The 26,875-nt window shown below is 64.1% G+C and overlaps 4 protein-coding genes across 5 annotated transcripts; 1 reads left to right on the top strand and 3 right to left on the bottom strand.

Moving 5' to 3' along the window:
• Positions 1-1,163: 1,163 nt before the first annotated feature.
• On the bottom strand, positions 1,164-1,935 carry DPM3 (dolichyl-phosphate mannosyltransferase subunit 3, regulatory). Its single transcript, XM_059490515.1, has 2 exons — positions 1,709-1,935; positions 1,164-1,472 (listed from the first exon to the last, which is right to left on the bottom strand). The coding sequence occupies exon 2, from the start codon at positions 1,464-1,466 to the stop codon at positions 1,179-1,181; it is 288 nt and encodes a 95-aa protein (XP_059346498.1). The 5' UTR covers positions 1,467-1,472; positions 1,709-1,935; the 3' UTR covers positions 1,164-1,178.
• Positions 1,936-2,373: 438 nt separating this feature from the next.
• On the bottom strand, positions 2,374-6,164 carry KRTCAP2 (keratinocyte associated protein 2). Its single transcript, XM_059490514.1, has 5 exons — positions 6,089-6,164; positions 5,174-5,328; positions 3,771-3,834; positions 3,522-3,588; positions 2,374-2,578 (listed from the first exon to the last, which is right to left on the bottom strand). Exons 1-5 carry the CDS (start codon positions 6,090-6,092, stop codon positions 2,458-2,460), a joined length of 411 nt encoding a protein of 136 aa, XP_059346497.1. The 5' UTR covers positions 6,093-6,164; the 3' UTR covers positions 2,374-2,457.
• Positions 6,165-6,698: 534 nt separating this feature from the next.
• On the top strand, positions 6,699-16,147 carry TRIM46 (tripartite motif containing 46). 2 transcript variants are annotated; one of them, XM_059490497.1, is made up of 10 exons: positions 6,699-6,761; positions 8,650-8,905; positions 9,980-10,323; positions 10,803-10,946; positions 11,068-11,163; positions 11,287-11,540; positions 11,634-11,755; positions 13,827-14,126; positions 15,058-15,355; positions 15,687-16,147. In XM_059490497.1, exons 1-10 carry the CDS (start codon positions 6,699-6,701, stop codon positions 16,060-16,062), a joined length of 2,253 nt encoding a protein of 750 aa, XP_059346480.1. In that variant the 3' UTR covers positions 16,063-16,147. The 2 variants fall into 2 exon arrangements, with proteins under 2 accessions (XP_059346480.1, XP_059346479.1); XM_059490496.1 differs by having other exon boundaries at positions 6,699-6,819; positions 8,606-8,905.
• Positions 16,148-18,917: 2,770 nt separating this feature from the next.
• MUC1 (mucin 1, cell surface associated) lies at positions 18,918-24,104 on the bottom strand. The gene is made up of 7 exons (XM_059490506.1): positions 23,976-24,104; positions 22,731-23,335; positions 22,409-22,482; positions 22,167-22,309; positions 21,787-21,905; positions 21,558-21,704; positions 18,918-19,422 (listed from the first exon to the last, which is right to left on the bottom strand). Exons 1-7 carry the CDS (start codon positions 24,016-24,018, stop codon positions 19,348-19,350), a joined length of 1,206 nt encoding a protein of 401 aa, XP_059346489.1. The 5' UTR covers positions 24,019-24,104; the 3' UTR covers positions 18,918-19,347.
• Positions 24,105-26,875: the final 2,771 nt, after the last annotated feature.

Below are 26,875 nucleotides of genomic sequence, written 5' to 3'. Positions count from 1 at the left end.
CAAGTGACTCCTCCAGGTGTCTTCCAGCAGCCCCCTAGGCTTTCAGTGGACCCCCATGGCGACCCTGCCCTTCACAGAACCCCCAAAAACTTCCTGCACACCCCAAGATCCGAGCGACTCCCACAGGAGAACCAAAATAATCATCCCTCTGGGTGCCTTCCAGCAGCAGCCATCCACACGGAGACCATGCCCTTCTCAGAACCCCCAATCCCTCCCTGCACACCCCAAGAGCCGAGCAATCCCTGCAAGAGAACCCAGTGACTCCTCTGGGTGGCTTCCAGAAGCACCCAAAGCTCTCAGTGGACCCACATGGAGACCATGCCCTTCACAGAAGCTCCAAACCCTCCCTGCACACCCCGAGAGCTCAGCGATTCCCTGGGAGAACCAAAATCATCCCTCTGGGTGCCTTCCAGCAGCCTCCAAGGCTCTCAGTGCTCGCAGCCTGGAGACCCCTGCCATGTCCCAGGTCACACCCAGCATGACCAGCACTGTCCTGGTGTCACACACAGCACCATTCCGGGTCACACACAACACTGTCCCAGTGTCACACACAGCACCATCCCAGTGTCACGCAGAGCACGGCCAGCACTGTCCCAGGTCACACACAACACGGCCAGCACCATCCTGGGGTCACACACAGCACCATTCTGGTCACACACAGCACTGTCCCCGGTCACACAGAGCACGGCCAGCACCGTCCGGGGTCACACACAGCACTGTCCCCGGTCACATAAAGCACAGTCAGCACTGTCCCCGGTCACACAGAGCACGGCCAGCACCGTCCGGGGTCACACACAGCACTGTCCCCGGACACACAAAGCACAGCCAGCACCGTCCCCGGTCACACAAAGCACTGCCAGCACCGTCCCGGGGTCACACACAGCACAGCCAGCACCGTCCCGGGTCACACAGCACAGCCAGCACCGTCCCCGGTCACACAGCACAGCCAGCACCGTCCCGGTGTCACACACAGCACTGTCCCGGTGTCACACACAGCACAGCCAGCACCATCCCGGTGTCACACACAGCACAGCCAGCACCGTCCCGGTGTCACACACAGCACAGCCAGCACCGTCCCGGTGTCACACACAGCACAGCCAGCACCGTCCCCGGTCACACACAGCACAGCCAGCACCGTCCCCGGTCACACACAGCACAGCCAGCACCGTCTCGGGCCTTTATTCGGCTCCCAGGCGCAGCCCCCGCCGCCGCAGGTCCGCCCTGGCCGCCCTGATGTGCTCCTGCAGCTCGGCCGCCGCCTCCTCGCAGTCATTGAAGGTGGCCAGGCGGTAGCCCACGGTGGCCAGCGAGTAGCAGCCGAAGGCCACGAGCAGGTAGACGGGCAGCGGCAGCAGCGCCTGGCGGAGCGGGCCCGGCGGCTGCAGCCCCGGCGGGGCCAGAGCCAGCGCGGCCCAGGCCGAGCCCAGCAGGGCCAGTCCGCAGAGCCACTGGGCCAGCTTGGTCATGGCGGCCTGAGGGGAGAGGAGAGTGGGAGAGGCGTGAGAGGAACAGGGGAGAAAACGGGAGAGCGGCAGAGAAGAAGAACCGGGAGAGACGGAGCGCCCCGCACCGGCCCCAGTCTCACCCGGGGCCTCCTGACCGGAGCGCGGCCCCAATTCCCCTTGGGCCTCCACGCGCCGGACCGAGCCCTCCCCAAAGAACCAGACCCAGAACCCGAACCGGGACCCGGGGCCTGCCCCACCCCCACCTAACTCGGTCCCGCTCCCGGTGCCGGTCCCGCTCCCCGCCCGGCGCAGCGATGACGTCACGGCAGCGCCCCGCACGCGAAGGCTGCCGGGAGTTGTAGTTCGGCGGAGCGGCTCCAGAGCGCGCCCCCTGCTGGCGGGGCGCGGCAGCACCGGGAACCCTCCGGGAACCCTCCGGGAGCCCCGCTCCGGCCCCGCTCCCGGTGCCGCAGGAAGCGCCGGGCTTTGTGGGCCGCCGCCGCGGCCGCAGGAAGCATCTGGTTTCCTGCACGTCCGGCCGGAGGGGTGCCAGGGAGCCGGCGTGGGAGCGAGTCCCGCCCGCCCTCCCACGGCTGCGGGAACCGCGCCGTTCCCACCCCCCTCCCTCCCCAGCCCCGGTGCCCCCCCCCGGGGTCGTGCGGAGGGCACAGACGGGTCTGTGATGCCCTGCCAAGGGCACCAGCCTGTGCCAGCACAGCTGGGGCTGGACCCCCACAGCCCCCTGCCCACTCCAGTCTGCTCCAATCCCGGCTCCACTCCTTGCAGATCTGGGCACACAAGGTGCCAGCAGCAAATCTGCCACCCTTGGCCACCCCTGGGCACCCCAGAACCTACCCCAGGCTCCAGGGCCACTTCCAGCCACGCTGGCACACAGCAGGGCTGGCAGCTGGCACAGGGGACAAGCAGCTACAAAGAAATGGCTTTATTGGGCAGGGAGGGGTCCTGGATCGGCCACAGGGAGGGGGCTGCCCCAGGAAGGGGCAGCAGGACATCAATTTCTCTTCCTGCCCTTGCCAACAGCCTTGGCAGGAGGAGCGACGGGCGCTGTGGACTGGTAGAGAGTGGAGGAGATCTTGTTGATGTAGTAGAGACCCACCATGGAGAAGATGAGGCTACAGGGGCACAAGGGAAGAGGCTGCTCAGCTGCTGGGGGCAGCAACATGCCAACACCTTTCTCCTGGGTCCCATCCCCCTGCCCTTCCTAAACCATTTCCCCCTGGATCCCACTCTTCTGCCTTTCCCAAACACTTTCCGCTCGGATCCCATTCTCCTGCCCTTTCTAAACCAACATTTTCCCCTTGGATCCCACTCCCCTGCCCTTCCTGAACCAATCTCCCCCTGGATCCCACTCTCCTGCCCTTCTTAAACCAAACACCTTCGCTTGGATCCCACTCTCCTGCCCTTCATAAACCAGTAATTTCCCCCTGCCCTTCCTGAACCAATTTCCCCTTGGATCCCTCTCTCCTGCCCTTTCTAAACCATAAATTTCCATTGGATCCTACTCTCTTGCCCTTCCTAAACCAACAAACCAACAACTTCCCCCTGGATCCCACTCTCCTGCCCTTCCTGAACCAATTTCTCCTTGGTTCCCATTCTCCTGCCCTTCCTAAACCAACAATTTCTGTTGGATCCCACTCTCCTGTCCTTCCCAAACACCCTCCCTCGAATCCCATTCTCCTGCCTTTCCTAAAACAGCAATTTCCCCCTGGATCCCATTCTCCTGCCTTTCCTAAAACAGCAATTTCCCCCTGGATCCCATTCTCCTGCCTTTCCTAAACCAACACTTTCCACTTGGATCCCACTCCCGCTCCTCCAAAACCAACAAATTCCATTGGATCCCACTCTCCTGCCTTTCTTAAACCGACAAATTCCATTGGATCCTACTCCCTTGCCCTTCCTGAAACAACAATTTCCCCTTGCATCCCACTCTCCTGCCCTTCCCACCAGCTCTCTGATGCTCCCTGCCCAGCCTCCTGCCCCGCTCCCAGTGTCCCCCGTGCGCCCTCTGTGTCCCCTCGGTCCCTCCCACCCCGCCGAGGACACCTCAGGACGTACCAGGTGGTCACACAGACCCTGTGGATGAGGCCAGAGGCGAACAGGGCCAGCAGGAGGCAGGTGAGGACTGTGGAGAAGCAGGAGACCCACGGTGCTGCAGGGCTGCCCCCAGTGATGGGGGAGCAGCAGAATTTCCCCCAGACCCAGGAGAAGCTCCAGGGCAGGGCTGGGACCGTCCAGTGCCACTGCTGGAGCACCCCCAGCCCTTCGGTCACCCCCACTTCCCCCCTGGGCTCCCCCAACACGCACTCTCAGGGAATATCTTGGCCTGGAAGCCCTTCCCGAAGATGAGGTTCTCCAGGTTGTTGAAGGCCTGGGTGTGGAGTTAAGGCAAACAACGGGATCCTGCTGCCCCCCATTTCCCATCCTGCCGGCCCTCTGCAGGGAAGGGAGCTCTGGAGGGTGTCAGGGACAGTTTGGGGGTGCCATGGGGGCCATGGGGTGGTGTAATGGGGCACCAGGGACAGTTTGGGGGTGCCATGGGGGCCATGGGGTGGTATAATGGGGCACCAGGGACAGTTTGGGGGTGGGATGCAGTGGGGGCCATAGGGGTGAAATGGGGAGGACAACAGGCCCAGTTTGGGGCTGCAATGGGGAGAGCATCAAGGCCAGTTTGGGGGTGCAGTGGGGGCCATAAAGGATGCAATGGGGGGAGGGCATCAGGCTCAGTTTGGGGGTGCAGTGAGGGCCATAGGGGGTGTAATGGGGAGGGCATCAAGGCCAGTTTGGGGGTGCAATGGGGAGGTGCAATAGGGAGGGCACCAAGGCCAGTTTGGGGGTGCAATGGGTGCCAAAGGGGGTGCAATGGGGGGGAGGGCATCAAGGCCAGTTTGGGGGTGCAGTGAGGGCCATAGGGGTGCAGTGGGGAGGGCATCAAGGCCAGTTTGGGGTGCAGTGGAGCCCATAGGGGTGCAGTGGGGAGGGCATCAGGCCCAGTGTGGGGGTGCAGTGAGGGCCAAAGGGGTGAAATGGGGAGGGGACCAAGGCCAGTTTGGGGGTGCAGTGGGGAGGGTACCAATACCAGTTTGGGGGTGCAGTGAGGGCCATAGGGGTGCAGTGGGGAGGGCATCAAGGCCACTTTGGGGGTGCAGTAGGGAGGGGACCAAGACCAGTTTGGGGGTGCAATGGGGAGATAACACCAAGGCCAGTGTGGGGGTGCAGTGAGGCCTAAAGGGGGTGCAATGGGGAGGACACAGGCACCAGTTTGGGGGTGCAACCAGGCCCAGTTTGGGGGTGTAATGGGGAGGGCATCAGGCCGTTTGGGGGTGCAGTGAGGGCCATAGGGGTGCAATAGGGGGCACCAGGCCCAGTTTGGGGGTGCAGTGAGGGCCAGTTTGGGGGTGTAATGGGGAGGGCACCAGTGCCAGTTATGGGGTGCAATGGGGGGCCAAAGAGGTGCAACGAGGGGAGAGTGTCAGGCCCACTTTGGGGGTGCAGAGAGGGCCATGGGGTGCAATGGGGAGGGCACCAGGTGTAGTTTGGGGGTGCAATGGGTGGATGGGATGGGGTGCAATGGGGAGGGCCCCAAGGCCAGTTTGGGGGTGCAATGGGGAGGGCAGTAGGGGGGTGCTATGGGGGCTGCCTCCCACCACCCCTGTGCTCCCGTTGCCAGCCCCCCACCCCCTGCAGCCCCTCCGGTGTCCCCGGGATGCCGTGAGGGAGCAGACGAAGAGCGCCGAGCCCAGCAGCCCGCCCTGGATGGTGAGCCACTCGGTGGAGGCCAGCTGCCGGCTGTACATCTGCATCCCTGCGAACAGCAGCAGCGACAGCAGCGACGACAGCGCCAGCGACGTGCCCGTGCCTACGGCTGCGCCCCGGGGCCGCCTCAGCACCGGGACTGGCACCGGCACCGGGGCCACGCTGTGCCCCCCTTCCCTCAGCACAGCTGCCCCGCAGATCCCGTTAACCCCGTTATCCCTGTGCCCCCAATACCCTCCTGTGCCATCACATCTCCATTCCCTGTCCCCGGTACCCCCCGTTCCCGTTAACCCCATTATACCCGTGCCCCCAACACCCTCCTGCCCTGCCACACCTCCATTCCCTCTCCCCATTGCCCCCTGCCCCATTAACCCCATTATACCCGTGCCCCCAATATCCCCCTGCCCTGCCACACCTCTATCTCCTGTCCCTATTACCCCCCCACCCCGTTACCCCCGTGTCATCGCACCTCCATCCCCCTCTTCCCGTTTCCCCCTGCCTCGGTACCCCCCGTTCCCGTTAACCCCGTTATCCCTGTGCTCCCAATACCCTCCTGACCCACCACATCTCCATTCCCTCTCCCCATTGCCCCCTGCCCCATTAACCCCAGCTCCCGTTAACCCCATTATCCCCATGCCCCCAACATCCTACTATGCCATCACCCCTTCGTTCCCTGTCCCCGGTACCCCCCGCTCCCGTTAACCCCATTATACCCGTGCCCCCAACACCCTCCTGCCCTGCCACACCTCCATTCCCTGTCCCCATTTCCCCTTGCCTCGTTACCCCCGTTATCCCCGTGCCCCCAGCATTCCCATCACCACCCCAGTCTCCGTGCCCCCCCCCGTTGCCCCCCGTGCCCCCCCCGTTACCCATGGTGCCCCCAGCCCGTCCCGGTGCCGCTCCCGGTACCGCCGTTCTGCGCACGCGCACTCCGCCCGCGCGCAGCGGGGACACGGCAGCACCGCCGGGCCGCGCCACTGCGCATGCGCGGGAGGCCCCGCCCCTCCTAGCGCGCCCCCTCGCGGCCGGGAGTGGCGCTGCAAGTCCGCGCCGTCCCGGAGCGCCCTCTGGCGGAGGGGACGGGAACAGCGCGGGGACGGGACCCCCGCACCGAGCACCGGCCCCGGTACCGGCACCGGGAGCACCCCCGGGAACATCCCCTGGAGCACTGCTGGTACCGGTGCCATGCTCATCCTGCCCGTAGCCCGTGCCCTGCGCCGCTGCCCGAGTGTCGCTCCTCGAGGGATGCCCGGGGGTGCGGCGAGAGCATCCCCGCGCGGCTCGCCCCCGCCCCACACCGGTGCCGCCCCTCCGGTGTCTCCACCGCCCTCCGGTGCCGGCGGGGCGGGCGCCGCCGAGCATGCGCGCCGCCGCCCCCCGCGCTCCCCCCGGCTCCGCCGCTCCCTGCAACACACCGGGGCCATCGCGGCCGCCGCTGCTGCCGCCGCCGCCGCAGGCACGGGCGCGGGTAGCGGAGCCATGGCCGAGGGCGAGGACCTGCAGACCTTCACCTCCATCATGGACGCGCTCGTCCGCATCAGCGTGAGCGGCCGCGGTGGCGGCGGGGGGGCGGACAGGGGTCCTCCGGGACCGGGTCGCCGTGGCAACGCGGCGGGGACCGGGGGGAAGGGCGATGCCCTTGAGGGGTGGGCGGGCAGCGGACCCACACCCCGACTCACCGCAGCGACCCCCGGGTATCCCCCGGCATCGGGACCCCCCCACACCGAGCCGCGGTCGAGCCGGTGGCACCGGGTGCCGAGAGGGCGGCCCCGATCTTGGTGCCCAGCCCGGTCCTGGCGCTGGTCCCAGGGCTCTGCTGTGGGTCCAGCTCCAGTCCCCATCCCAGCCCCCATCGCCATCCTGGCCCCCATCTCCCTCTCCATCCCAGTTCCAATCCCACACCCATCCCAGTCCCCATCCCCATCCCAGCCCCGGACCCATCCTGGTGCTGATCCCAGTGCTGGTCCTCATCCCCATCCCAGCCATCATCCCCATTCCAGCCCCGGGCCCATCCTGGTGCTGATCACAGTGGTGGCCCCCCTCCCCATTGCACTGCCAGTCCTGATACTGGTCTGATCCTGGGCCCAGTCCCAGTCCCATCCTCACACCAGGCCTGGGCCCCATCCAGGCTCTGATCGCAGTGCTGGTGCTGATTCTGCCATGCTGCTGCCCCCAGGCCTGATCCTGGCCATGATGCTGCTCCTGGTGGCAGTGCTGGCCCCAGTCCTGGTCCTGCTGTGGCCCCAGTTCCCATCCCCAGTCCAGCCCTGGGCTTCATCCTGCTGCTGGCCCTGACTTCCAGGCCTGATCCTGGCCATGATGCTGGTCCCAGCCTTTGCTCCTATCCCAGTGCTGCTCCTGACACTGGCCCTGCTCCTGGCTGTGGTTCCAGTGCTGGCCCTGATCTTGGCCCTGATGCTGATCCCAGCTCCATTCCTCATCTCAGTGGCAGCCCTGATCCTCATCCTGCTGCTGCTCCTGGTGTTTGTCCTCATCCCGTCCCTGGTGCTGGTCCCAGGCCCCATCATTGGCCTGATGGTGGTCCCTGTCCTTGTCTCCATCCCATCCTGGGTCCCAGTACTGCTCCTGATCCTGCTCCTGATGCTGATCCTGGCCCAGGTGCTGGTCCTGGCCCTGGCCCTAGTGCTGGTCCCAGGCCCTGATTCTGATATCAGCCCTGATGTCCTGATGGCCTTGATGTCCCTGTGGTCCTGACCCTGATCCTGGCCCTGGTTCTGGTCCTGGCCCTAGAGCTGTTCCCAGGTCCTGATCCCAGTCATGGTGCTAATCTCAGTTCTGGTGCTGATCCTGGTCCTGATGCTGATCCTGGTCCTGGTGCTGGTCTCAGGCCTGCTGCTCATCCTGGTCTTGGTCCTGGCCCTGATCCTGGCCCTGATGCTGATCTCAGCCCTGATTCTGGTCCTGGTTCTGGCCTTGATGCTGGCCCTGCTCCTGGCCCTGGTGCTGGTCTCAGCCCTGGCCCAGATCCTGGCCCTGGTGCTGGTCCTGGCCCTAGAGCTGTTCCCAGGTCCTGATCCCAGTCATGGTGCTAATCTCAGTCCTGGTGCTGATCCTGGTCCTGGTGCTGGTCCTGGCCCTGATGCTGATCTCAGCCCTGATGCTGACCCTGACCCTGGCCTTGGTGCTGGTCCTGGCCCTGATCCTGGTCCTGGCCCTGATCCTAGCCCTGGTCCTAGTCCTGGCCCTGGTGCTGATCTCAGCCCCGGTGCTGATACTGATCTCAGCCCTGATTCTGGTCCTGGTTCTGGTCCTGGCCCAGATCCTGACCCTGGTGCTGATCTCAGACCTGATGCTGGCCCTGCTCCTGGCCCTGGTGCTGGTCCTGGCCCAGATCCTGGCCCTGGTGCCGGTCCCATCTGGTCCAGCCCCGCTGTGTCCCCAGCGGGTGACGCTCCCGCTCTCTCCGCAGACCAGCATGAAGAACATGGAGCGGGAGCTGGTGTGCCCGGTGTGCAAGGAGATGTACAAGCAGCCGCTGGCCCTGCCCTGTACCCACAACGTGTGCCACGTGTGTGCCAGCGAGGTGCTGCTGCAGCACGGGCACCTGTACTGCGACCCCACCTCCGAGCCCACCTCGCCCGCCGCCACCCCCTCCACCCGCAGCCCCCGCCTGGGCCGCAGGGCTGTCCCCAAACCCGACCGGCTGGACCGCCTGCTCAAGTCAGGTGGGGCTGGAGGGACAACGAGGGGACAGGGATGGCTGGAGACAGCAAGGGTGGCTGAGGGGATGGGGACAGGGAGGGGTTTGGGACAGCCTGAGGGGGTGGGGGTAGCTGGAGGGGACAGGGATGGCTGGAGAGGTTTGGGACAGCCAGAGGGGATGGGGACAGAGATGGCTGGAGAGGACAGGGGTGGCTGGAGAGGGTGAGGACAGGGATGGCTGGAGGGATTTGGGATGGCCAGAGGGGTCAGGACAGGGGTGGCTGGAGAGGTTTGGGATAGCCAGAGGGGATGGGGACAGAGATGGCTGGAGGAGAGGGGGATGGCTGGAGAGGACAGGGATGGCTATAGACGGTGGGGGTGGCTGAGGGGATGGGGACAGGAATGGCTGGAGGGGTTTGGGACAGCTGGAGGGGATGGGGACAGCTGGAGTGGACAGAGATGGCTGGAGAGGACAGGGGTGGCTGGAGAGGTTGAGAACAGGGATGGCTGGAGGGATTTGGGACGGCCAGAGGGGTCAGGACAGGGATGGCTGGAGGAGAGGGGGATGGCTGGAGGGGACAGAGGTGGCTGGAGAGGATAGGGACAGGGATGGCTGGAGGGGTTTGGGATAGCCAGAGGTGATGGGGACATCTGGAGGGGACAGAGATGGCTGGAGGGGACAGGGATGGATGGTTGGAGGAGATGGGGACAGCAGAGGAGACAGAAATGGCTGGAGAGGACAGGGATGGTTGAGGGGATGGGGACAGGGATGGCTGGAGGGGTTTGGGACAGCTAGAGGAGAGGGGGATGGCTGGAGGAGAAGGGGATGGCTGGAAGGGACAGGGATGACCGGAGAGGATGAGGGCAGGGATGGCTGGAGAGACAGGGATGGCTGGAGGGAACAGGGATGGATGGAGGGGAAGGGAATGGCTGGAGGGGATGGCAGAAGGAATAGGAACAGCAGAGGGGGTGAGCATGGCTGGAAAGGACGGGGACAGGGATGGCTGGAGGGGTTGGGAGCAGGGACAACAGGAAGGGACAGAGGTGAGGATGGGTCTCTTTGCCCTGCTGACTCCATCCCCGCCTCCCTCCCACAGGCTTTGGCACCTACCCGGGGCGCAAGCGGGGCGCCGTGCACCCGCAGACCGTCAGCTTCCCGTGCCCCGCCTGCCAGCGGGACGTGGACCTGGGCGAGCGGGGCCTGGGCAGCCTCTTCCGCAACCTGACCCTGGAGCGCGTGGTGGAGCGCTACCGGCAGACCATCAACATCAGCGCCGCCATCATGTGCCAGTTCTGCAAGCCCCCGCAGCTGGAGGCCACCAAGGGCTGCACGGAGTGCAAGTCCAGCTTCTGCAATGAGTGCTTCAAGCTCTACCACCCCTGGGGCACGCAGAAAGCCCAGCACGAGCCCACGCCCCCCACCCTCACCTTCCGCCCCAAGGTGGGTCATCCTGCCCGCCTTAATCCTCCTGATTAAGGCTGAGGGGGTTGGGATTGTTCAGCCTGGAGAGGAGAAGGTTTGGGGTTACCAAATTGTGGCCTTCTGGTGTTTGAAGGGAGCTTTTGAAAGGATGGAGCAAGACTGTTTACAAAAGCCTGGAGTGACAGGATAAAGAGCAATGGGTTCAGATTGAAAGGGAGTAAGTTTAGGTTAGAAATTAGAAAAAAATTCTTGTAGTGAGGGTGGTGTGGTTCTGGGACACGGTGCCCTGGAAGTGTTCAAGGCCAAGGTGGGGCTCTGAGCAATGGGGTCTGGTTGAGGATGTCCCTGCTCATGTCAGGCAGGTTAGAACAAGATGATCTTCCAGGTGCCCTTCCAACCCGACCATTCTGTGATGCTGAGATCTGGGGTGCAGGGGTGGGACTCTCGGGGGTGGAGGGAGGTGCAGAGCCCCGCTGAGCCCTGCTGTGCTCGTGCAGGGCCTGATGTGCCCGGAGCACAAGGAGGAGGTGACTCACTACTGCAAGACCTGCCAGCGGCTGGTGTGCCAGCTCTGCCGCGTGCGCCGCACCCACACCAGCCACAAGATCACCCCGGTGCTCAGCGCCTACCAGGCCCTCAGGGTAAGGGCTCCTGGGGCCAGGCTGGGGCTCTGTGGGGAACTGGGGGCACCACAGAGCCCCAGTGCAGAGGGGAGGTGTGGGGCGGGGGCTGCTGGCACCACATCTCATCACCTTCCTGCAGGAGAAGCTGACAAAGAGCCTCGCCTACATCCTGAGCAGCCAGGACACGGTGCAGACCCAGATTGCTGAGCTGGAGGAGACAGTGAAACACACAGAGGTAAGGGCAGAGGGTGCCCGTCTGTCCCTGAGTTGTCCCTAGGCAGGGGTGGCACAGCCAGCCCGGTCCCCTCTGATCCCAGGAGGTGCCGCACGCTGACCCTGCCATGCCTGTGCCCGGCAGGTGAACGGCTCACAGGCCAAGGAAGAGGTGTCCCAGCTGATCCAGGGGCTCTGTGCCATGCTGGAGGAGAAGCGGGCCACGCTGCTGCAGGCCATCGAGGAGTGCCAGCAGGAGCGGCTGGCCAGCCTGCACGGCCAGATCCGGGAGCACCAGGCCATGCTGGAGAACTCGGGCATGGTGGGCTATGCCCAGGAGGTGCTGAAGGAGACTGACCACCCCTGCTTTGTCCAGGCTGCCAAGCAGCTGCACAACAGGTACTGGGCTGTGGGCATGGAGCTGCCAGGGAGCATTGGGACTCTCTGGTGCCCGCGGTGCCACCCTGACATCACCGCTCTCCTGTGCTGCAGGATCCTCAGGGCCACCGATTCGCTGCAGAGCTTCCGTCCTGCAGCCAACGCCTCCTTCAGCCACTTCCAGCTGGATGTCAGCAGGGAGCTGAAGCTGCTCACTGACCTGGCCTTCATCCGAGGTAAAGGCACCGGGACCCGGGCACCGGCTGTGCCCCGTGCCCAGGCACAGCCCCTGCGGGCAGAGCGGGTCCCTGCCCGCCTCGGAGCTGCAGCTCAGCCACGGCTGCTCGCGGATCTGCCGGTGCCCCCTCCCCGTCAGGGACAGCCCCCGCCCCAGCAGCCCCCAGAGATACCCCTGCCCTGCCCTGTGCCAGGGCGCCGGGGCCAGGGGCAGGCAGGCAGGGCCGTGGTGCCAGGTGAGGGCAGCAGCAGTGCCGCGGGGTGAGTACGGAGCTGCCCCCGCTGCCGGGCAGGCGCTTCCCGCAGGGCAGGAGCCGCGTGGCCCTGCCAGACCCGCTGGCGACACGTTTCAGACCTGCTTCTACCTCTCTTTGTTTATAGGCTGCGGCCGCTGCCGAGGCGTCACCGAAGTAACTGAGGCAAGTCACACCCCTGCCCCAGAGCCGTCCCGCTCTCTCTTCCCATCCCTCCATCCCTCCATCCTGCTCCCGTCCCTGGCCCCGCTCCGCCGCCATCCTCCATCCCCTCCATCCCCGTCCTGCCCGCCGGCGCTGGCAGCCGGTGGCTCTGCCTCCTCCATCTGCCGCCCTCCTCCTGCCCCCTCTCGCCACATTTCCATCCCCATCCTCACCCCATTTCCATCCCCCTCGTGCCCCATTTCTGTCCCGCTTCTTGCTCCATTTCCATCCCCTTCCTTGCCCCATTTCTGCCCTCTCTCACCCCATTTCCATCCCCTTCCTTGCCCCATTTCTGCCCTCTCTCACCCCATTTCCATCCTTTCTCACCCCATTTCTGTCCCAATCCTTGCTCCATTTCCATTCCATTCCATTCCTTTTCCCATTTCTGCACTCTCTCTCCCCATTTCCATCCCCTTTTGTCCTGTTTCCATTTTCTTCCTCGCCCCATTTCTGTCTCCTCTCGCCCTGTTTCCATCCCCTTCCTCGCTCCATTTCTGTTCAACTGTCACCCCACTTCTGTCCACATGCTCACCTCACTTCTGTCCCATTCATAATCCAATTTTCTGCTCCCTCCTCATCCCATTTCCACTCTCCTTGCCCCATTTCAACCCCATCCTTGCCGTTTCCACTTTCTTCTCATCCTGTTTCCATTCCCCCACTCTCAATTTCCATCCCAGTCTCACCCCATTTCCATCCTCTTCCACGCTCCATTTTCATCCTCTCCTTGCCCCATTTCCACCCCTCTCCTTCTTCAATTTTCTTCCCCCTCTTGTCCCATTTCCATTCCCTTTCTTGCCTCATATTTGTCTCCCCTTCACCCCATTTATGTCCAGATTCCTCTACCATTTATTTTCCCATCTGCCCCCTATTTCTCTCCCACTTTCACCCCATTTCCCTTCTCTTCCTCGTTCTATTTCCACCCCTCTCCTTATCCCATTTCTTTCCCCCCTCGCCCCATTCCCATCTGCCTCTTCACCCCAATTCCATCCTGCTCACCCCATTTCTTTCCCTTTCTGCATCCCATTCCCACCTTGTCCTTGCCCCATTGTTACTCCCATTTCAATTCTCCTTCTCTCTTTATTTCCATCTTACTCTCACCCCATTTCTGTCCTCTTCCTCTCCCATTTCCATCCCTCTCCTTGCCCCATTTCTACCTCCCTCCTCATCCTGTTTCCTTTCTCTTCCTTGCCCCATTCCCACCCTTTCCTTACCCCTCTCCCACCTGCCACCCTTCATCTCCCCTCCCCTCCCTGCCTCTGTTCCTGCCAGTACCTTCTACCACCCTCCATCCCCATCTCCTCCTCCTCCTCTTCCTCTTCCTCTCCTGCTGCCTCCACTCTCTCTCTTTCTCTCTCTCTCTCCTCCCTCCTGACTTGCACTCGGCCTGTCTGGTCCCTGGAGCCCCACAGCAGCAGCTCCTCTGTCTCCCCGACTCTCGCTCTCCTCCGGTGCCGACACACGGTCCTCCGCAGTCAGACCCCTTTAGACTCCGCTGGTTGTGCGTCCGTCCGTCCGTCCGGAATCCCGGAATGCCCCCTCCCTGCGTCCGGCCGCCTCCCTGCCCGCGGGGTGGGGGATGCTGCCTGACGCCCGCTGCCGCCTCTCCCCGCAGCGCCCGAGGCCCCCGTCATCGACACGCAGCGCACCTACACCTACGACCAGATCTTCCTGTGCTGGCGGCTGCCGCAGCACTCGCCGCCCGCCTGGCACTACACCGTGGAGTTCCGCAAGACCGACGCCAAGGCCAAGGGGCTGAAGCTGTGGCAGCGGCGGGAGGAGGTCAGGGGCACCTGCGCCCTCGTCGAGTACCTGGACACCGACAGCGTCTACGTGCTCCGGGTGAAGGGCTACAACAAGGCAGGTTTTGGGGACTACAGCGAGGACATCTACCTGCACACGCCGCCCGCCCCAGGTGAGAGGGGATGGGATCACGTCAGGGTCACCAATAGTTACCAAAGGGGTATTGCCTGCCCAGAGGGGAGAGGATCACGTCGGGGTCACCAATTGTCACCGCTCCAGGTGAGAGGGGGGTGGGATCACGTCGGGGTCACCTATTGTCACCAAAGGGGTATCGCCCATCCACCCCAGTTGAGAGGGGATGGGATCATGTCAGAGTCACCAATTGTCACCTCAGGGGTATTGCTCGCCCGCCCCAGGTGAGAGGGGATGGGATCACGTTGGGGCCACCAATTGTCACCAAAGGGATATCGCCCGCCCGCCCACCCCAGGTGAGAGGGGATGGGATCATGTTGGGGTCACCAATGGTCACTAAAGGGGTGTTCACCTGCCTGCCACAGGTGAGAGGGGATGGGGTCACGTCAGGGTCACCAATTGTCACCAAAGGGGTGTTGCCTGCCAGCCCCAGGTGAGAGGGGATGGGATCATGTTGGGTGTCACCCACCCACCCCAGGTGAGAGGGGACAGGATCATGTCAGGGTCACCTTGTCTCGGGGGGGGTCTCGGGGTGAGACAAAGGTGAGACTCCATCATCAGAAGGCATGAAAGGCACTTTATTATTAGAAATCTACAGTTCTTATAGAAACAAAGGTAGACCTAAGACCTGATTGGCCTTTAGGAATCTTCTCTCACCTGTTGGTCAAGAAGGGACAGCTGCTTCTTGTAAACATCTTTGACAAACAGATTGGCTGCTAGGTGCAGAGATTGAGATCATAATTGTTTTAATTCTTTCTCTGAGCTTTCTCACAGCTTCCCAGGAAAATCCTGGGAGAACTACGTCTCTCTCTGTTCAGAGGATATGTGATTACCACACATGGGTGCTTGGATCAACGCGGGGCGCCCCGCTGTGCTGTGCTGCTCACCTTTTTCCTCTCTGCTCCCCACAGTCCTCAACTTCTTCCTGGACAACCGCTGGGGCTTCAACCGGGACCGGCTGGCCATCAGCAAGGACCAGCGCGCGGTGCGCAGCGTGCCCGGCATCCCCATGCTCTTTGCCGCCGAGCGCCTCATGACCAGCTGCCACCTGTCCATCGACCTGGTCATTGGCGACGTGGCCATCACCCAGGGCAAGAGCTACTGGGCCTGCTGCGTGGACCCCAGCTCCTACCTGGTCAAGGTGGGCGTGGGGCTGGAGAGCAAGCTGCAGGAGTGGTTCCAGGTGCCGCAGGACGTGGTGAGCCCCAGGTGAGATTGGAGGGTGCAGTTTTGTTCCTACCTCCCCAGCTGGGTGTCAGGGGGCTCCGAGAGGGGACAGCTTTCCACTGGGCTCAGAATAAACACCTTCAGCATTGCTGGGGAGTCCCATGAATGGCCAATCCACCCAGGGGTGCTGCTGGGTGCTAAGGCACCTTCTCAGATGGGTATTGGAGTTGGATCCCCCCACCTGGGTACTCTGCATGGCAGGTGGAGAGGCCACAGGCAGGGCAGGGCCCTCCTGGGTGGGTGCCCATCCCTGGAGGTGTGGAGGGATCTCCAGCCTTTCCCGTGGGAGGACTCACCTGTCCCCCCTCCACAGGTATGACCCTGACAGTGGCCACGACAGCGGGGCAGAGGACACAACGGTGGAGGCGCCTCCTCCCTACGCCTTCCTCACCATCGGCATGGGCAAGATCCTGCTGTCCCACGGCTCGGCCCTCACGTCCCGCGACCCCAACGGCTGCACCGTGCCCCTGCCCCCGCGCATTGGCATCTGCCTGGACTACGAGCAGGGCAAGGTGAGCTTCTATGACGCCGTGTCCTTCCGCGAGCTCTGGGAGTGCGGCGTGGACTGCTCGGGGCCCGTCTGCCCCGCCTTCTGCTTCATCGGAGGCGGGGCCCTGCACCTGCAGGAGCTGGTGGCCAACAAGCAGGAGAGGAAAGTGACCATTGGGAACTTTGCCAAGCTGGACTGAGCCACGCCCGCGGTCCCCACACGCCCCCCGGGCACCCTGCGAGCACCAGGGGGACACAAGTGGCCAGGGAGCAGAGCAGAGCAGAGCAGGGGTGGCCCCGGCCCTGCCGCCACCGGGGACAGGCCAGGTGTTTGTTTTGTGGGATGGGGGGGGATGGGGACAGCTTTGCCGTCCCCTCCTCACCCTGTCTGCCTGCCCCTGGCTCCAACTCAGCCCCAGGCTGCTCTGGGCTGGGGCTGTGGGCAGGGCTGGCAGAGGGTCAGCCCTAGAGAGGGGTCAGGGAGGGGGACGGGGCTGCGCAGGGAGGGGGGTGGAAGGTGACAGTGGGGTGACAGTGCAGGGGAGAGGCCGGGTGCTGGTTGGGGTGGGGGAGGCAGCTGGGGTGGGGGAGAGGGAGGTAGGGGGAGGCTGGGCTGGAACAAAGTGTGAAGATGTTTTGTAAAATGGCTCATTTTCAACGTGGATCATCTGGCTGCAGCCAGGCACAGCCCCTGCGCACAGCCAGCGTGGGGTCCCTCCCGTGGGCTGCCGGGCACCCCGGTGCCTGCCGCCTGCTCTGCCCTGTCCTTGGGGAGCAACGTGCCTGGCCAGCCCTGCACGTGGCCTCAGGGCCACGCTTGGCTCCCGTTACACCTCTGGGTGCCCAACCCATGGCCGGGGTGGGCTGGGCCTGCAGGGTCTGGATCTGACCCGCCAGGGAGCCGCAGCACAGCCGTGGGGGCTGTGCCAGCAGTCCCACGCTGGGCTCTGTCCGAGCTGCTGTCATTTCTCCTGGGTTCTGTTACAACAAACGCTGTATTTTCATGGTTTCCTACAATAAACTGCAATGCCAGACTCGTCCAGAGCCTCCCTGGCACAGGGGGAGCATGGGACTGAGCTATCTGTGGGGCTGGAGTGTGCATGGGGGCAGGGTGACAAGGGACATGGGGAGCTGGGTTGGCTGTGGGGTCACAGGGCTATGGGGTCACGGGGCTTTGGGATTGCAGGGCTGTGGGGTCACAGGGCTGTGAGGCCACAGAGTTGTGGGGTCTCAGCGCTGTGGGGTCATGGGGCTGTGAGACTGCAGATCTGTGGGGTCTTAGGGCTGTGGGGTCATTGGGTTGTGGGGTCTCAGGGCTGTGGGGTCATGGGGCTGTGGGGCTGCAGGGTTGTAGGGTAGCAGGGCTGTGGGGTGGCAGGGCTGTAGGGTCACAGGGCTGTGGGTTTTCAGGGCTGTGGGGTCTCAGAGCTATGGGATAGCAGGGCTGTGGGGCGGCAGGGCTGTGGGGGAAGCAGGCAGTGGGGTCTCAGGGCTGTGGGATCTCAGGGCTGTGGGGTCTCAGGGCTATGGGGTCTCAGGGCTGTGTATTTGCAGGGCTATGGGGTAGCAGGGCTGTGGGGTCTGAGGGCTATGGGATCACAGAGCTATGGGGTAGCAGGGCTGTGGTGCTGGGCTGGCCTTGGGCCCGTGAGAGCAGGCTGTCCAGCAGCACGTGTCCAGAGGCGTGCACGGCACCAGGGCCATGGGGCCGGGCTGTCCTTTGGGCCGTGGCCAGCAGGTGCCAACCGTGCCCAGCCCGGGCAGTGCTGACGTGTCAGGTCCTGCCCGTGCTCTGCCTGGCCACGTGGTCACTGCCACCCCATCACAGGGGGCTCCTGGAGAGGACAGCTCTCCACTGGGCCCAGAATAAACTTCAGCACTGCTGGGGAGTCCCATGGGCAGCCAGAACAGCCTGGGGGGCTGCTGGGTGCTGAGGCACCTTCTCAGATGGGTATTGGAGCTGGACCCCCTCACCTGGGTGCTCTGCATGGCAGGTGGAGGGGCCACGGGTGGGTGGGTGCCTGTCCCTGGAGCTCGAAGGGGACGGGGCCACAGGGCTGAGCTCTCTGTGAACAGGCAACTCTTTGTAGGGCCCAGCCCTTCAAATCAGGGCCCTGTTCTGATCCCTGGGGCCCTGCCCAGGCCTGGGGGGGCTGAGGGGGGAAGCAGCAGTGCCAGGCACACCCCATCCCCTTTGGGGCTCTCTGCTAAGCACACAGCCCCATATCCAGCTGGCAGAATGGATCTGGGGGTGGGGGGTGCTCCACTGTGCCAGACACCCATCAATGCACCCCCCAGCAGTCTCGGGGAGCCCCCTGTGCTCCAGAGACCCCTTGGCTGCACCCCAGCCCAGCTCTGATAGCTGCCAGCACGTGCCAGGCTTCCTGGGCACCTGGCACAGCCACGGGCCCCACCCAGAGCCCACATTCTGTGGCCGAGGGCTCCATCAGCTGCCCAGTGCTGCTCCTGGGGCTGCTCCCAGCCAGCCAAGCTCTGGCCCCGTGCCTGCCACCACACGGGCTTTTCTTTGGGCAAGGGTTGCTTTCCTTGTTTTTCTGCCTTTTCAGCCATTGCCAAAACACTCCCAGTGCCCAGGAACGGGGCCCAGCTCAAACTGGAGCTGCCAGGGGGCCGCCAGGGATGGCTGCTCCCAAGGTTTGTGCCCTGCTGCTGCCACGCAGCCTCTTCTTGCAGCATCCCCAGAGCCTTTTCGGGGCTCAGTGAGGGTTTGGAAGAGCCTGGCTCACAGGGGAGGGGAGCAGGACACGCTGCAGGCAGCCAGGGACACACGTGCAGCTGAACATTCCGCCTGTGCAGCCACGGGGAAAGCGGGCATGTCAAACCAGACACGGTAAACCGTGAGCAGAAACTGCCAGGAGGGGTGAGAGGGACGGGGTCTGGCAGGATGAGTGACATCCAGAGGGGGTGACACGGTGACATCCCCAGCAGCAAGCCCAGCATTGCCTGGAACGGCAAACAAGAGCCACCACCCAAGCCCAGGCCACACCTCGGCGGGCGCCAGCCCTGTCCCAGAGAAGCCCCCCTGGCACACGGCTGCCCCCCATCCTTTTATTTGAACCGTGATAAATACACCCCAGCCCAGGAGCTGCCACCCCGCCGAGCCAAGCCCGGCACCAACACCCCGGAAACAGAGATATTTATATAAAATAACACCACAAAAAGAGCCGTTGAATCGCAGCGGGAGCCCGAGCCCCGTCCTCCTGGCACGGAGCAGGGTTGCAAAGCCAAGCGAGTGCGGGGACCGTGGGCTGTGTGCGGGATCTTCCCTCCCTCTCCCATCTCCGCTCGTGCAGTTCTGTCATGTGCGCGAATCCGGCTGCTCCAGAACCGTCCGGCTCCCGCTGCCCACGGCCGAGCAGCACCGGGGGATGCGCCCGGGGCCGGTGCTGCCCTCCCGGGAGCGGGGGGCGGCTCTCTGGGGCTGCCCCCTCCCCTCGGCAGCCGCGCTCCTTCCAGCCAGCCCTTCACAGGTTGTCGGAGCCGGCGGCGGGGTTGGTGTAGGTGAAGGTGCCGGACCTCGTGGTGCTGCCGCCGGCCACCTTCGGGGCAGGAAAGGTGAGAGGATTGTCAGGGCCGGGCGGAGCCCCCATCCTAGGGCAGCACAGAAAGACCTGCACCCTCTCCATGCCAACTGTGGGCAAGCAAAAATCGCATTCTCCCATTGTGGTGGGCACAGGAAGATCTGCACCCTCTCCATGCCAACTGTGGGCAAGCAAAAATCGCATTCTCCCACTGTGGTGGGCACAGGAACATCTGCACCCTCTCCACGGCCACTATGGACAAGCAAAAATTGCATCCTCCCATTGTGGTGGGCACAGGAAGATCTGCACCCTCTCCACAGCCAGTGGGTAACTAAAAATCACATCCTCCCATCGAAGTGGGCACAGGAAGATCTGCACCCTCTCCATGCCCACTATGGGCAACCAAAAATCACTTCCTTCCATTGTGGTGGGCACAGGAAGACCTGCACCCTCTTCACGGCCACTATGGAACACTAAAAATCTCATTCTCCACCATGGTGGGCACAGGAAGATCTGCACCCTCTCCATGCCCATTATGGACAAGCAAAATTTACATCCTCCCTTTGTGGTGGGCACAGGAAGACCTGCAGCCTCTCCATGCCCACTATGGGCAAGCAAAAATCGCATCCTCCCACCATGGTGGACTGCTGCCCCTATCCATGAGCACTGTGGGCACCCTGAGCCCCCATCCATGAGCACTGTGGGCACCCCGGGCCCCCATCCATGGGCACTGTGGGCACCCCGGGCCCCCATCCATGGGCACTGCGGGCACCCTGGGCCCCCAACCATGGGCGCTGCGGGCACCCTGGGCCCCCAACCATGGGCACTGTGGGCACCCCAGGCCCCCAACCATGGGCACTGTGGGCACCCCGGGCCCCCAGGGACATCCCGGGCCGCTGCTCCCCGTGCGCAGGAGGAGCCGCGGCGGCCCCGGCCGTGTTCCCGCACGATAAGCCGGCCCGGCGAGTGCGAGGGTAAATATTTACCCAGGCCCCTGGTATTTGCTCAGGGTGAGCTGCTCTCAGCGAGCCGGAGCAGCTGGACACGGCCCCGCCTGGGGGGAACACAGGGCGGCCCCCCGTGCCCAGCATCGCCTGGCAGAGCCCTCTGTGGCTCCCGGAGGCACAGCAGCAGCTCCGGCTGCAGTTTGGGAGCTGCCGGTGCGGGATGAGGGATGCTGGCTGCGGGAATCACCTCCTCAGCAACGCCTCCATCAGCTCTGCAGTGCCCCAGCGCTGCTCCCACCCACGGCAGAGCTGAGGGACGCAGCAGGGCAGGAGAAGGGCCAGGGTGGGCAGGCAGCAAGACCCCCGATGCCGGGCACGGGGAGAGGCTGCCCAAGGTCGGGGGAGCTCCCCGGAGCCGGGCCGGGTCTGCCCGCGCTGGTTGCTGCTCCAGCCAGGCGTGAATGTTACACTCACCTCCCGGCAGGGCTGGTGAGGGACGAGCTCCCTGCGCAGCGTCCCTGCCCCACCATCCCCGTCCCTGCCATCCCTGTCCCTGCCATCTCCGTCCCTGCCCTGCCATCTCTGTCCCTGCCATCTCTGTCCCTGCCATCTCCATCCCTGCCCTGCCATCGACATCGCTGCCCTGCCATCCCTGGCCTTGCCCTGCCATCTCTGCCCCTGCCATCTCTGTCCCTGCTCTGCCATCCCCGTCCCTGCCCTGCCATCTCTGCCCCTGCCATCTCTGTCCCTGCCATCCCCATCCCTGCCCTGCCATCTCTGTCCCTGTCATCTTTGTCCCTGCCATCTCTGTCCCTGCCCTGCCATCTCTGCCCCTGCCCTGCCTTCCTCATCCCTGACATCCTCATCCCTGCCCTGCCATTCCTGTTCCTGCCCCACCATCTCCGTCCCTGCCATCCCCATCCCTGCCCTGCCATCTCTGTCCCTGCCTTGCCATCTCCATCCCTGCCATTCCCATCCCTGCCCTGCCATCCCCATTCCTGCCATCCCCATCCCTGCCCTGCCATCTCTGTCCCTGCCATCCCCATCCCTGCCCTGCCATCTCTGTCCCTGCCCTGCCATCCCTGTCCCTGCCCTGCCATCCCTGTCCTTGCCATCACCTCCCACTAACCCAGGGATCCCAGCCATGCACCCAGGGATTCACCCCTGCTCCCTGGGAGCCCCCAGGTGTGGGCCCCCGGCTCTCACCTGGCTGTAGGGGTTGGGTTTGCTGTTGGGGGACACGTAGCGCCCGTGGCTCTGGTACTGCAGGTACTCAGCCATGGGGTGGTAGGAATCCTTCTGGCTGAGCAGGTCCAGCTTCCCTCGGCTCTTGCGGCGGCAGGTGCAGGTGGACTTGGGGAGAGAGAGGGGTCAGAGCTTGGCTGGTGTGGGGACAGGGACAGCGTGCAGGTGAGGGGTGAGGATGGGGCCTCACCATCAGGAGGAGGCAGGTAAAGATGGTGAAGAGCAGCAGGATGCTGACCAGGACCAACAGAGCGATGGCCCAGTCCGGGATCATGGGCGCTGGAGCTGGGGATATCACTGCTGCAGAACCTGAAAGGAGCAGAGCTGCGTGTGCACCACAGGCAGAGCTGGGACAGAGCCCTGAGAGGTCCCTGGGACAGGACACAGGGTCTGAGCCCTGCTGAGAGGGATCCTGCCTGACACAGGCACTGGGAATGTGCCCCACCCTCTGCAAGCCCCAAGCCCATCACAGCACCAAGCAAGCCCCCGTCTAAACCAGGACAGGGCAATGCTTCTGGAGCCCCCCAAGCTTCCCCCAGGCTCCATCCCCGTCCCTCCCCAGGTTCTCACTCTGGATGCTGTCCAGCTGCAGGCCCATGATGAAGCCATTCTGGTCCAGGCTCTTCCTCAGGCGCTGCTCAGCAGCGTCGGCAGTGACGGCATCGCTTCCATTCCCAAACACGAGGGTGGACTGGACCTGCACCGAGCCTTGGCTGCATGGGAGGAGACATCAGCACCTGGACTGCCCCCTGAGGGGGTACAAACCAGGGGGATACACTGCAGGACACCTCAGCGGCGCTGCTGCTGCTCACCTGTACTGCAGCTCACTGCACCCGGTGTAGGTCTGCGTGCCCATGCAGCCCAGGCAGCCAAAGACGTGTTGGAACTGGAAGGAAGCATTGAGGTCATGGCCACCTCCCCAAGACACAGACACAGACACCCCACTTTCCTGTCTCCATGCAGAACTGGCAGAATGGATGCTTCCATGGAAAGCCCCAAATTGAGGGGGGTCCTTCCCAGCACAGCCTCTGCCCCAAATTGAGGGGAGTCCTTCCCAGCACAGCCTCTGCCCCAAATTGAGGGGAGTCCTTCCCAGCACAGCCCAGAGCCTCTGCTGATGGGGCTGGGACTCACCATGGTCAGGACAGTGCGGCTCAGGCTCCTGTAATCCTCTGATGCTGGGTCACGCAGGCTCTCGTTGAAGCTCCTGTTGATGATACGGAAGGACAGCGGGACACGGACGAGCAGCTGGGCAGGACCAGGCAGCTGGGCTGAGGTTTTGCTGGGGTTGGGACCACCCTGGGTGGGAGCTGTGCTGCTCTCAGACGTTATCTGGGTGGGGAAGACCTGAGCACTGGTGCTCCTGTTGCCTTTGGTGCTGCCGTGCGTGGTGGTGGGAGCGACAGAGCTGCCGTTGGTGCCAAGGTGGGGTGCCCAGCTGCTGCTGTTTGAGGTGGCATTGGCACGGGGGATGGCTGGGCTGCTGGGGACAGGCACCACAGTGCCATTGGATGTGGCATTGCTGGTGGAGTGGTTGCCAAACTGGAAGTTCGTGGTGTTTTTGCCAGGGGACGCAGTGGCGTAGGGGAAGACAGGGGTTTGGGGCCGGCTGGCCCGTGTGCTTTTGGGGAATATATTTGGCAGCCAGGTGCTGGCGGTGCTTTCCGTGGTCATCTCCACGGTGGTCGTTTCGGTGGTTTCCATCTCCATGGTTGTCTCGGTGGTCATGGCACGGGTACCTGGAGGAAACCCCTGGAGTCAACGCCTGCAGCTCAGTCAGGGAAGGTTTCACCCAAAACACCTCGTCAGCTGGGCACTGTGGGCAGCACCACAACCCCCAGCACCCACAAGGCAAACAAGACCTTCAGCAACACCCCAAGATCGGGCACTTGTGGCACCACCAAGGGTCCAGGTGCAGCTGGCTGGGCACTGACACCAGCGCCATGCCCAGCCCTGCAAACCCTGGCATGCCACCCAACAAAGCCCCCCTTGCTGTGGGTGACAGGCTGGGTGCCCTCGTGCCCTCCAGACCTGCCTGGCCTGGCTGGGGGCCAGCACAGGCAGCTCTCAGGCAGGTTCCCAGCGGGGTCTGGGTGCTCAGCGGGACACACCTGCATTCCAGCCCGCCAGCCCCGGGCACAGCCTGCTCCAGCTGGTCCCGGCACAGCCCAGCCCTTGGCCCAGCTGTGGACACGGCAGAGGGGCCGTGCCCTGAGCCCCCAGGTACCAACACACCTGGGCACAACCAGCCCCGGGGTGCTGCACCCCAGAGCCAGAACAGGGTGCCAGGATGCCACTGGTTCCAGCATCCCCCAGTCCCCACTTTGACAGGGATCCCGCTCTGCTCCCCCTGCCCCTCACCTGTGCCCAGCCCCTCACCTGTGCCCAGCAGCAGCAGCAGCAGAAGGACAGGGAACGCCATGGGGCTCGTCCAGGGGGTGCCGGCGCCTCTCGGGGCTCGGCAGCGGCTGCTCTCCCGTTAGCCGGTGGCACACTCCTCACTCCAGGGATCCGGAACTGGCGGCTCGGCAGCGGCCTGAGCTTTATAGAGCACCTGGAGCAGGTGGGGAGGCCCCGCCCCGCCGCCGGCTCCAGGCAGGGGGGGGTCGTTCTGCCCCGCTTGGCACAGGGGTGCCACGGCGCCCAGGGGGTACCCACAGCATCAGCCCCCCAGGTTGGGTCCTTCACGCTTCCCTGGCTCTGGAGACGCCACTGGCAGCGTCCCCGTGCCTCGGGTGGGCACAGCCCCGGTGGGCACAGGACGGGACAGCAGCCAGGCATCCTGGTGCAGGGGTGGAGCAGCATCTGCCAGGCTGCCCACGCTGAGCTACCGACCCGGTGGGGGGCACGGGGGGCACAGGGAGCCCCCCAGCCCCTGGCGCAGGGAGGGGCCTCATCCTCCGGCTCAGCCCAGGGTTAATCATTAGCGGCTGGTCATCGCCTCGCCCTACACTCAAATAAGCAGCGGTGACCCCCCCGAAACGATTACGCAGGTACAGCCCAGGGCCCCACCACATCCCAGCGCCTCCCTGTAAGCTCCCTCCAAGTGCCAGGGCCCCCCCAGCAGGCACAAACCCCCATCCCCAGCCAGGACACGGGGGATGCCAGGTGCCAGTGCCCCACCCCAGAGGTAACGGGCACCGCCCGTGCCTGGGCGCAGGTGACATGTGCTCCTGGCACGGATGGGCATCAAAAGCTACTGGTCCCACTGTGCAGAAATTCCTGATCCCTGGGAGAGCCCCAGTGTCTCAGCAAGGTGCTGATTCCTGTGAGGGTCCCAGTTCCTGGGGAGGTCGTGGTTGGGATCCCCACATTTGGCTCCTGGCCAGCCTCGTGTGAGGCCAAAGTGCCACCCCAGCCATGCCAAAGGGTTCTGAGGTGGTGCTGAGAAGGGGAGCAGGGAGGGGGGACCCTGCATGCTGCAGTGATTGAGGGCAAGGGATGGATGTGCAGGTTGAGTGGGACACAGCACCACTCTGCTCTCCCCACAGCACTCTGCTCCCCCCACAGCACCACTCTGCTCCCCCCACACTCTGTTCCCCCACAGCACTCTGCTCTCCCCACAGCACCATTCTGCTCTCCCCACAGCACCATTCTGCTCTCCCCACAGCACTCTGCTCTCCCCACACTCTGTTCCCCCCACAGCACTCTGCTCCCCCCACAGCACTCTGCTCCCCCCACAGCACTCTGCTCTCCCCACACTCTGTTCCCCCCACAGCACTCTGCTCTCCCCACAGCACCACTCTGCTCCCCCCACACTCTGTTCCCCCCACAGCACTCTGCTCCCCCCACACTCTGTTCCCCCACAGCACTCTGCTCTCCCCACAGCACCACTCTGCTCCCTCCACAGCACTCTGCTCTCCCCACAGCACTCTGCTCCCCCCACAGCAGCCACAGCCTGGGCAAGCCAGGCCACGTGCAGGCAGCTGCAGGCAGGATGCAGGCAGCACCTCTGGGCAAACATTTCCTTCCCAAAAGGCCTCACCACGGGAAAGGCTCTCCCCGTGCAGTGATGCTGACCCTGCTGCCCTCTGCTCCAGCCCTAATCCCCCTCCCCACGCAGCTCTGGGGGTTTTCCCCTGAGCCAGCCATCCCCCCAGAGTGAGGGGCGCAGTTTTCCTCCTGCAGACCCCACAGAGGACACACTGTGTGTGGGGCTGAGGGGCAAGAAGGGGTCCCAGCAACTGCTCTCACCCACCAGCCCTGGGAGCAGGGGCCATTAGCCCACCCTGACCATGCCCAGTGGGTTCCATGTGCCCACCTTGTCCATGCCCAGTGGGTTCCATGTGCCCACCTTGTCCATGCCCAGTGGGTCTGTGTGTCCACCTTGTCTAGTGGGTCTGTATGTGCACCCTGCCAATGATCAGTGGGTTCCATGTGTCCACCCTGTCTGCCCAGTCAGTCCCACGTGTCCACCCAATCCATGCCCAGTGGGTTCCATGCGCCCACCCTGCCCATGTCTGGTGGGTCCTGTGTGCCCACAACCCCACGGGCTCCATGTGTTCACCCTGTCTGTGTCTTAGGGGTTCTATCTGCCCAACCCCACCCTGCCCAATGGATTCTGCGTGCCCAACCTCACCATGTCCAGTGGGTCACAGGTGCCCACGCCCACCCAGTCTGGTGGGCCCTATGTATCCACCCTGTCCATGCCCTGTATTCCCTGTGTCCAGCCTGTCCGTGCCCGGTGGATCCCGTGTGTCCGGGTCCAGTGTGTCTGTGTGTCCATGCCCGGTGTGTCCGTGTGTCCGTACCCGGTGTGTCCGTGTGTCCGTGTGTCCATGCCTGGTGTGTCCGTGTGTCTGGGTCTGGTGTGTCCGTGTGTCCGTGTGTCCGTACCCGGTGTGTCCGTGTGTCCGTGCCCGGTGTGTCCATGCCCGGTGGATCCCGTGTGTCCGGGTCCGGTGTGTCCGTGTGTCCATGCCCGGTGTGTCCATGCCCGGTGTGTCCGTGTGTCTGGGTCTGGTGTGTCCGTGTGTCCGTGTGTCCATACCCGGTGTGTCCGTGTGTCTGGGTCTGGTGTGTCCGTGTGTCCGTGTGTCCATACCCGGTGTGTCCGTGTGTCTGGGTCTGGTGTGTCCGTGTGTCCGTGTGTCCATACCCGGTGTGTCCGTGTGTCCGTACCCAGTGTGTCCGTGTGTCCGTGCCCGGTGTGTCCGTGTGTCCGTGTGTCCGTGCCCGGTGTGTCCGTGTGTCCGTGTCTGGTGTGTCCGTGTGTCCGTGCCCGGTGTGTCCGTGTGTCCGTGTGTCCGTACCCGGTGTGTCCGTGTGTCCATGCCCGG

Source organism: Ammospiza nelsoni, chromosome 28, assembly GCF_027579445.1.
Source record: "Ammospiza nelsoni isolate bAmmNel1 chromosome 28, bAmmNel1.pri, whole genome shotgun sequence".
In the NCBI taxonomy this organism is placed as follows: Eukaryota; Metazoa; Chordata; class Aves; order Passeriformes; family Passerellidae; genus Ammospiza; species Ammospiza nelsoni.
The sequence above is the reverse complement of the archived record's forward strand: the minus strand, read 5'-3'. Positions and strand labels throughout refer to the sequence as shown.

Coding starts and splice junctions, on each gene's coding strand:
- DPM3 (XM_059490515.1), bottom strand. CDS start 1,466: ATGACCAAGCTGGCCCAGTGGCTCTGCGGACTGGCCCTGCTGGGCTCG.
- TRIM46 (XM_059490496.1), top strand. CDS start 6,699: ATGGCCGAGGGCGAGGACCTGCAGACCTTCACCTCCATCATGGACGCG. Junction 10,324..10,802: donor CCCTCACCTTCCGCCCCAAG/GTGGGTCATCCT, acceptor GTGCTCGTGCAG/GGCCTGATGTGCCCGGAGCA. Junction 10,947..11,067: donor GCGCCTACCAGGCCCTCAGG/GTAAGGGCTCCT, acceptor ACCTTCCTGCAG/GAGAAGCTGACAAAGAGCCT.
- KRTCAP2 (XM_059490514.1), bottom strand. Junction 3,589..3,770: donor GGCCAAGATATTCCCTGAGA/GTGCGTGTTGGG, acceptor GCTTCTCCACAG/TCCTCACCTGCCTCCTGCTG. Junction 2,579..3,521: donor AGGGTCTGTGTGACCACCTG/GTACGTCCTGAG, acceptor GTGCCCCTGTAG/CCTCATCTTCTCCATGGTGG.
- MUC1 (XM_059490506.1), bottom strand. CDS start 24,018: ATGGCGTTCCCTGTCCTTCTGCTGCTGCTGCTGCTGGGCACAG. Junction 21,906..22,166: donor GCAGCTGGACAGCATCCAGA/GTGAGAACCTGG, acceptor TGCTCCTTTCAG/GTTCTGCAGCAGTGATATCC. Junction 19,423..21,557: donor AACCCAACCCCTACAGCCAG/GTGAGAGCCGGG, acceptor CCTGCCCCGAAG/GTGGCCGGCGGCAGCACCAC.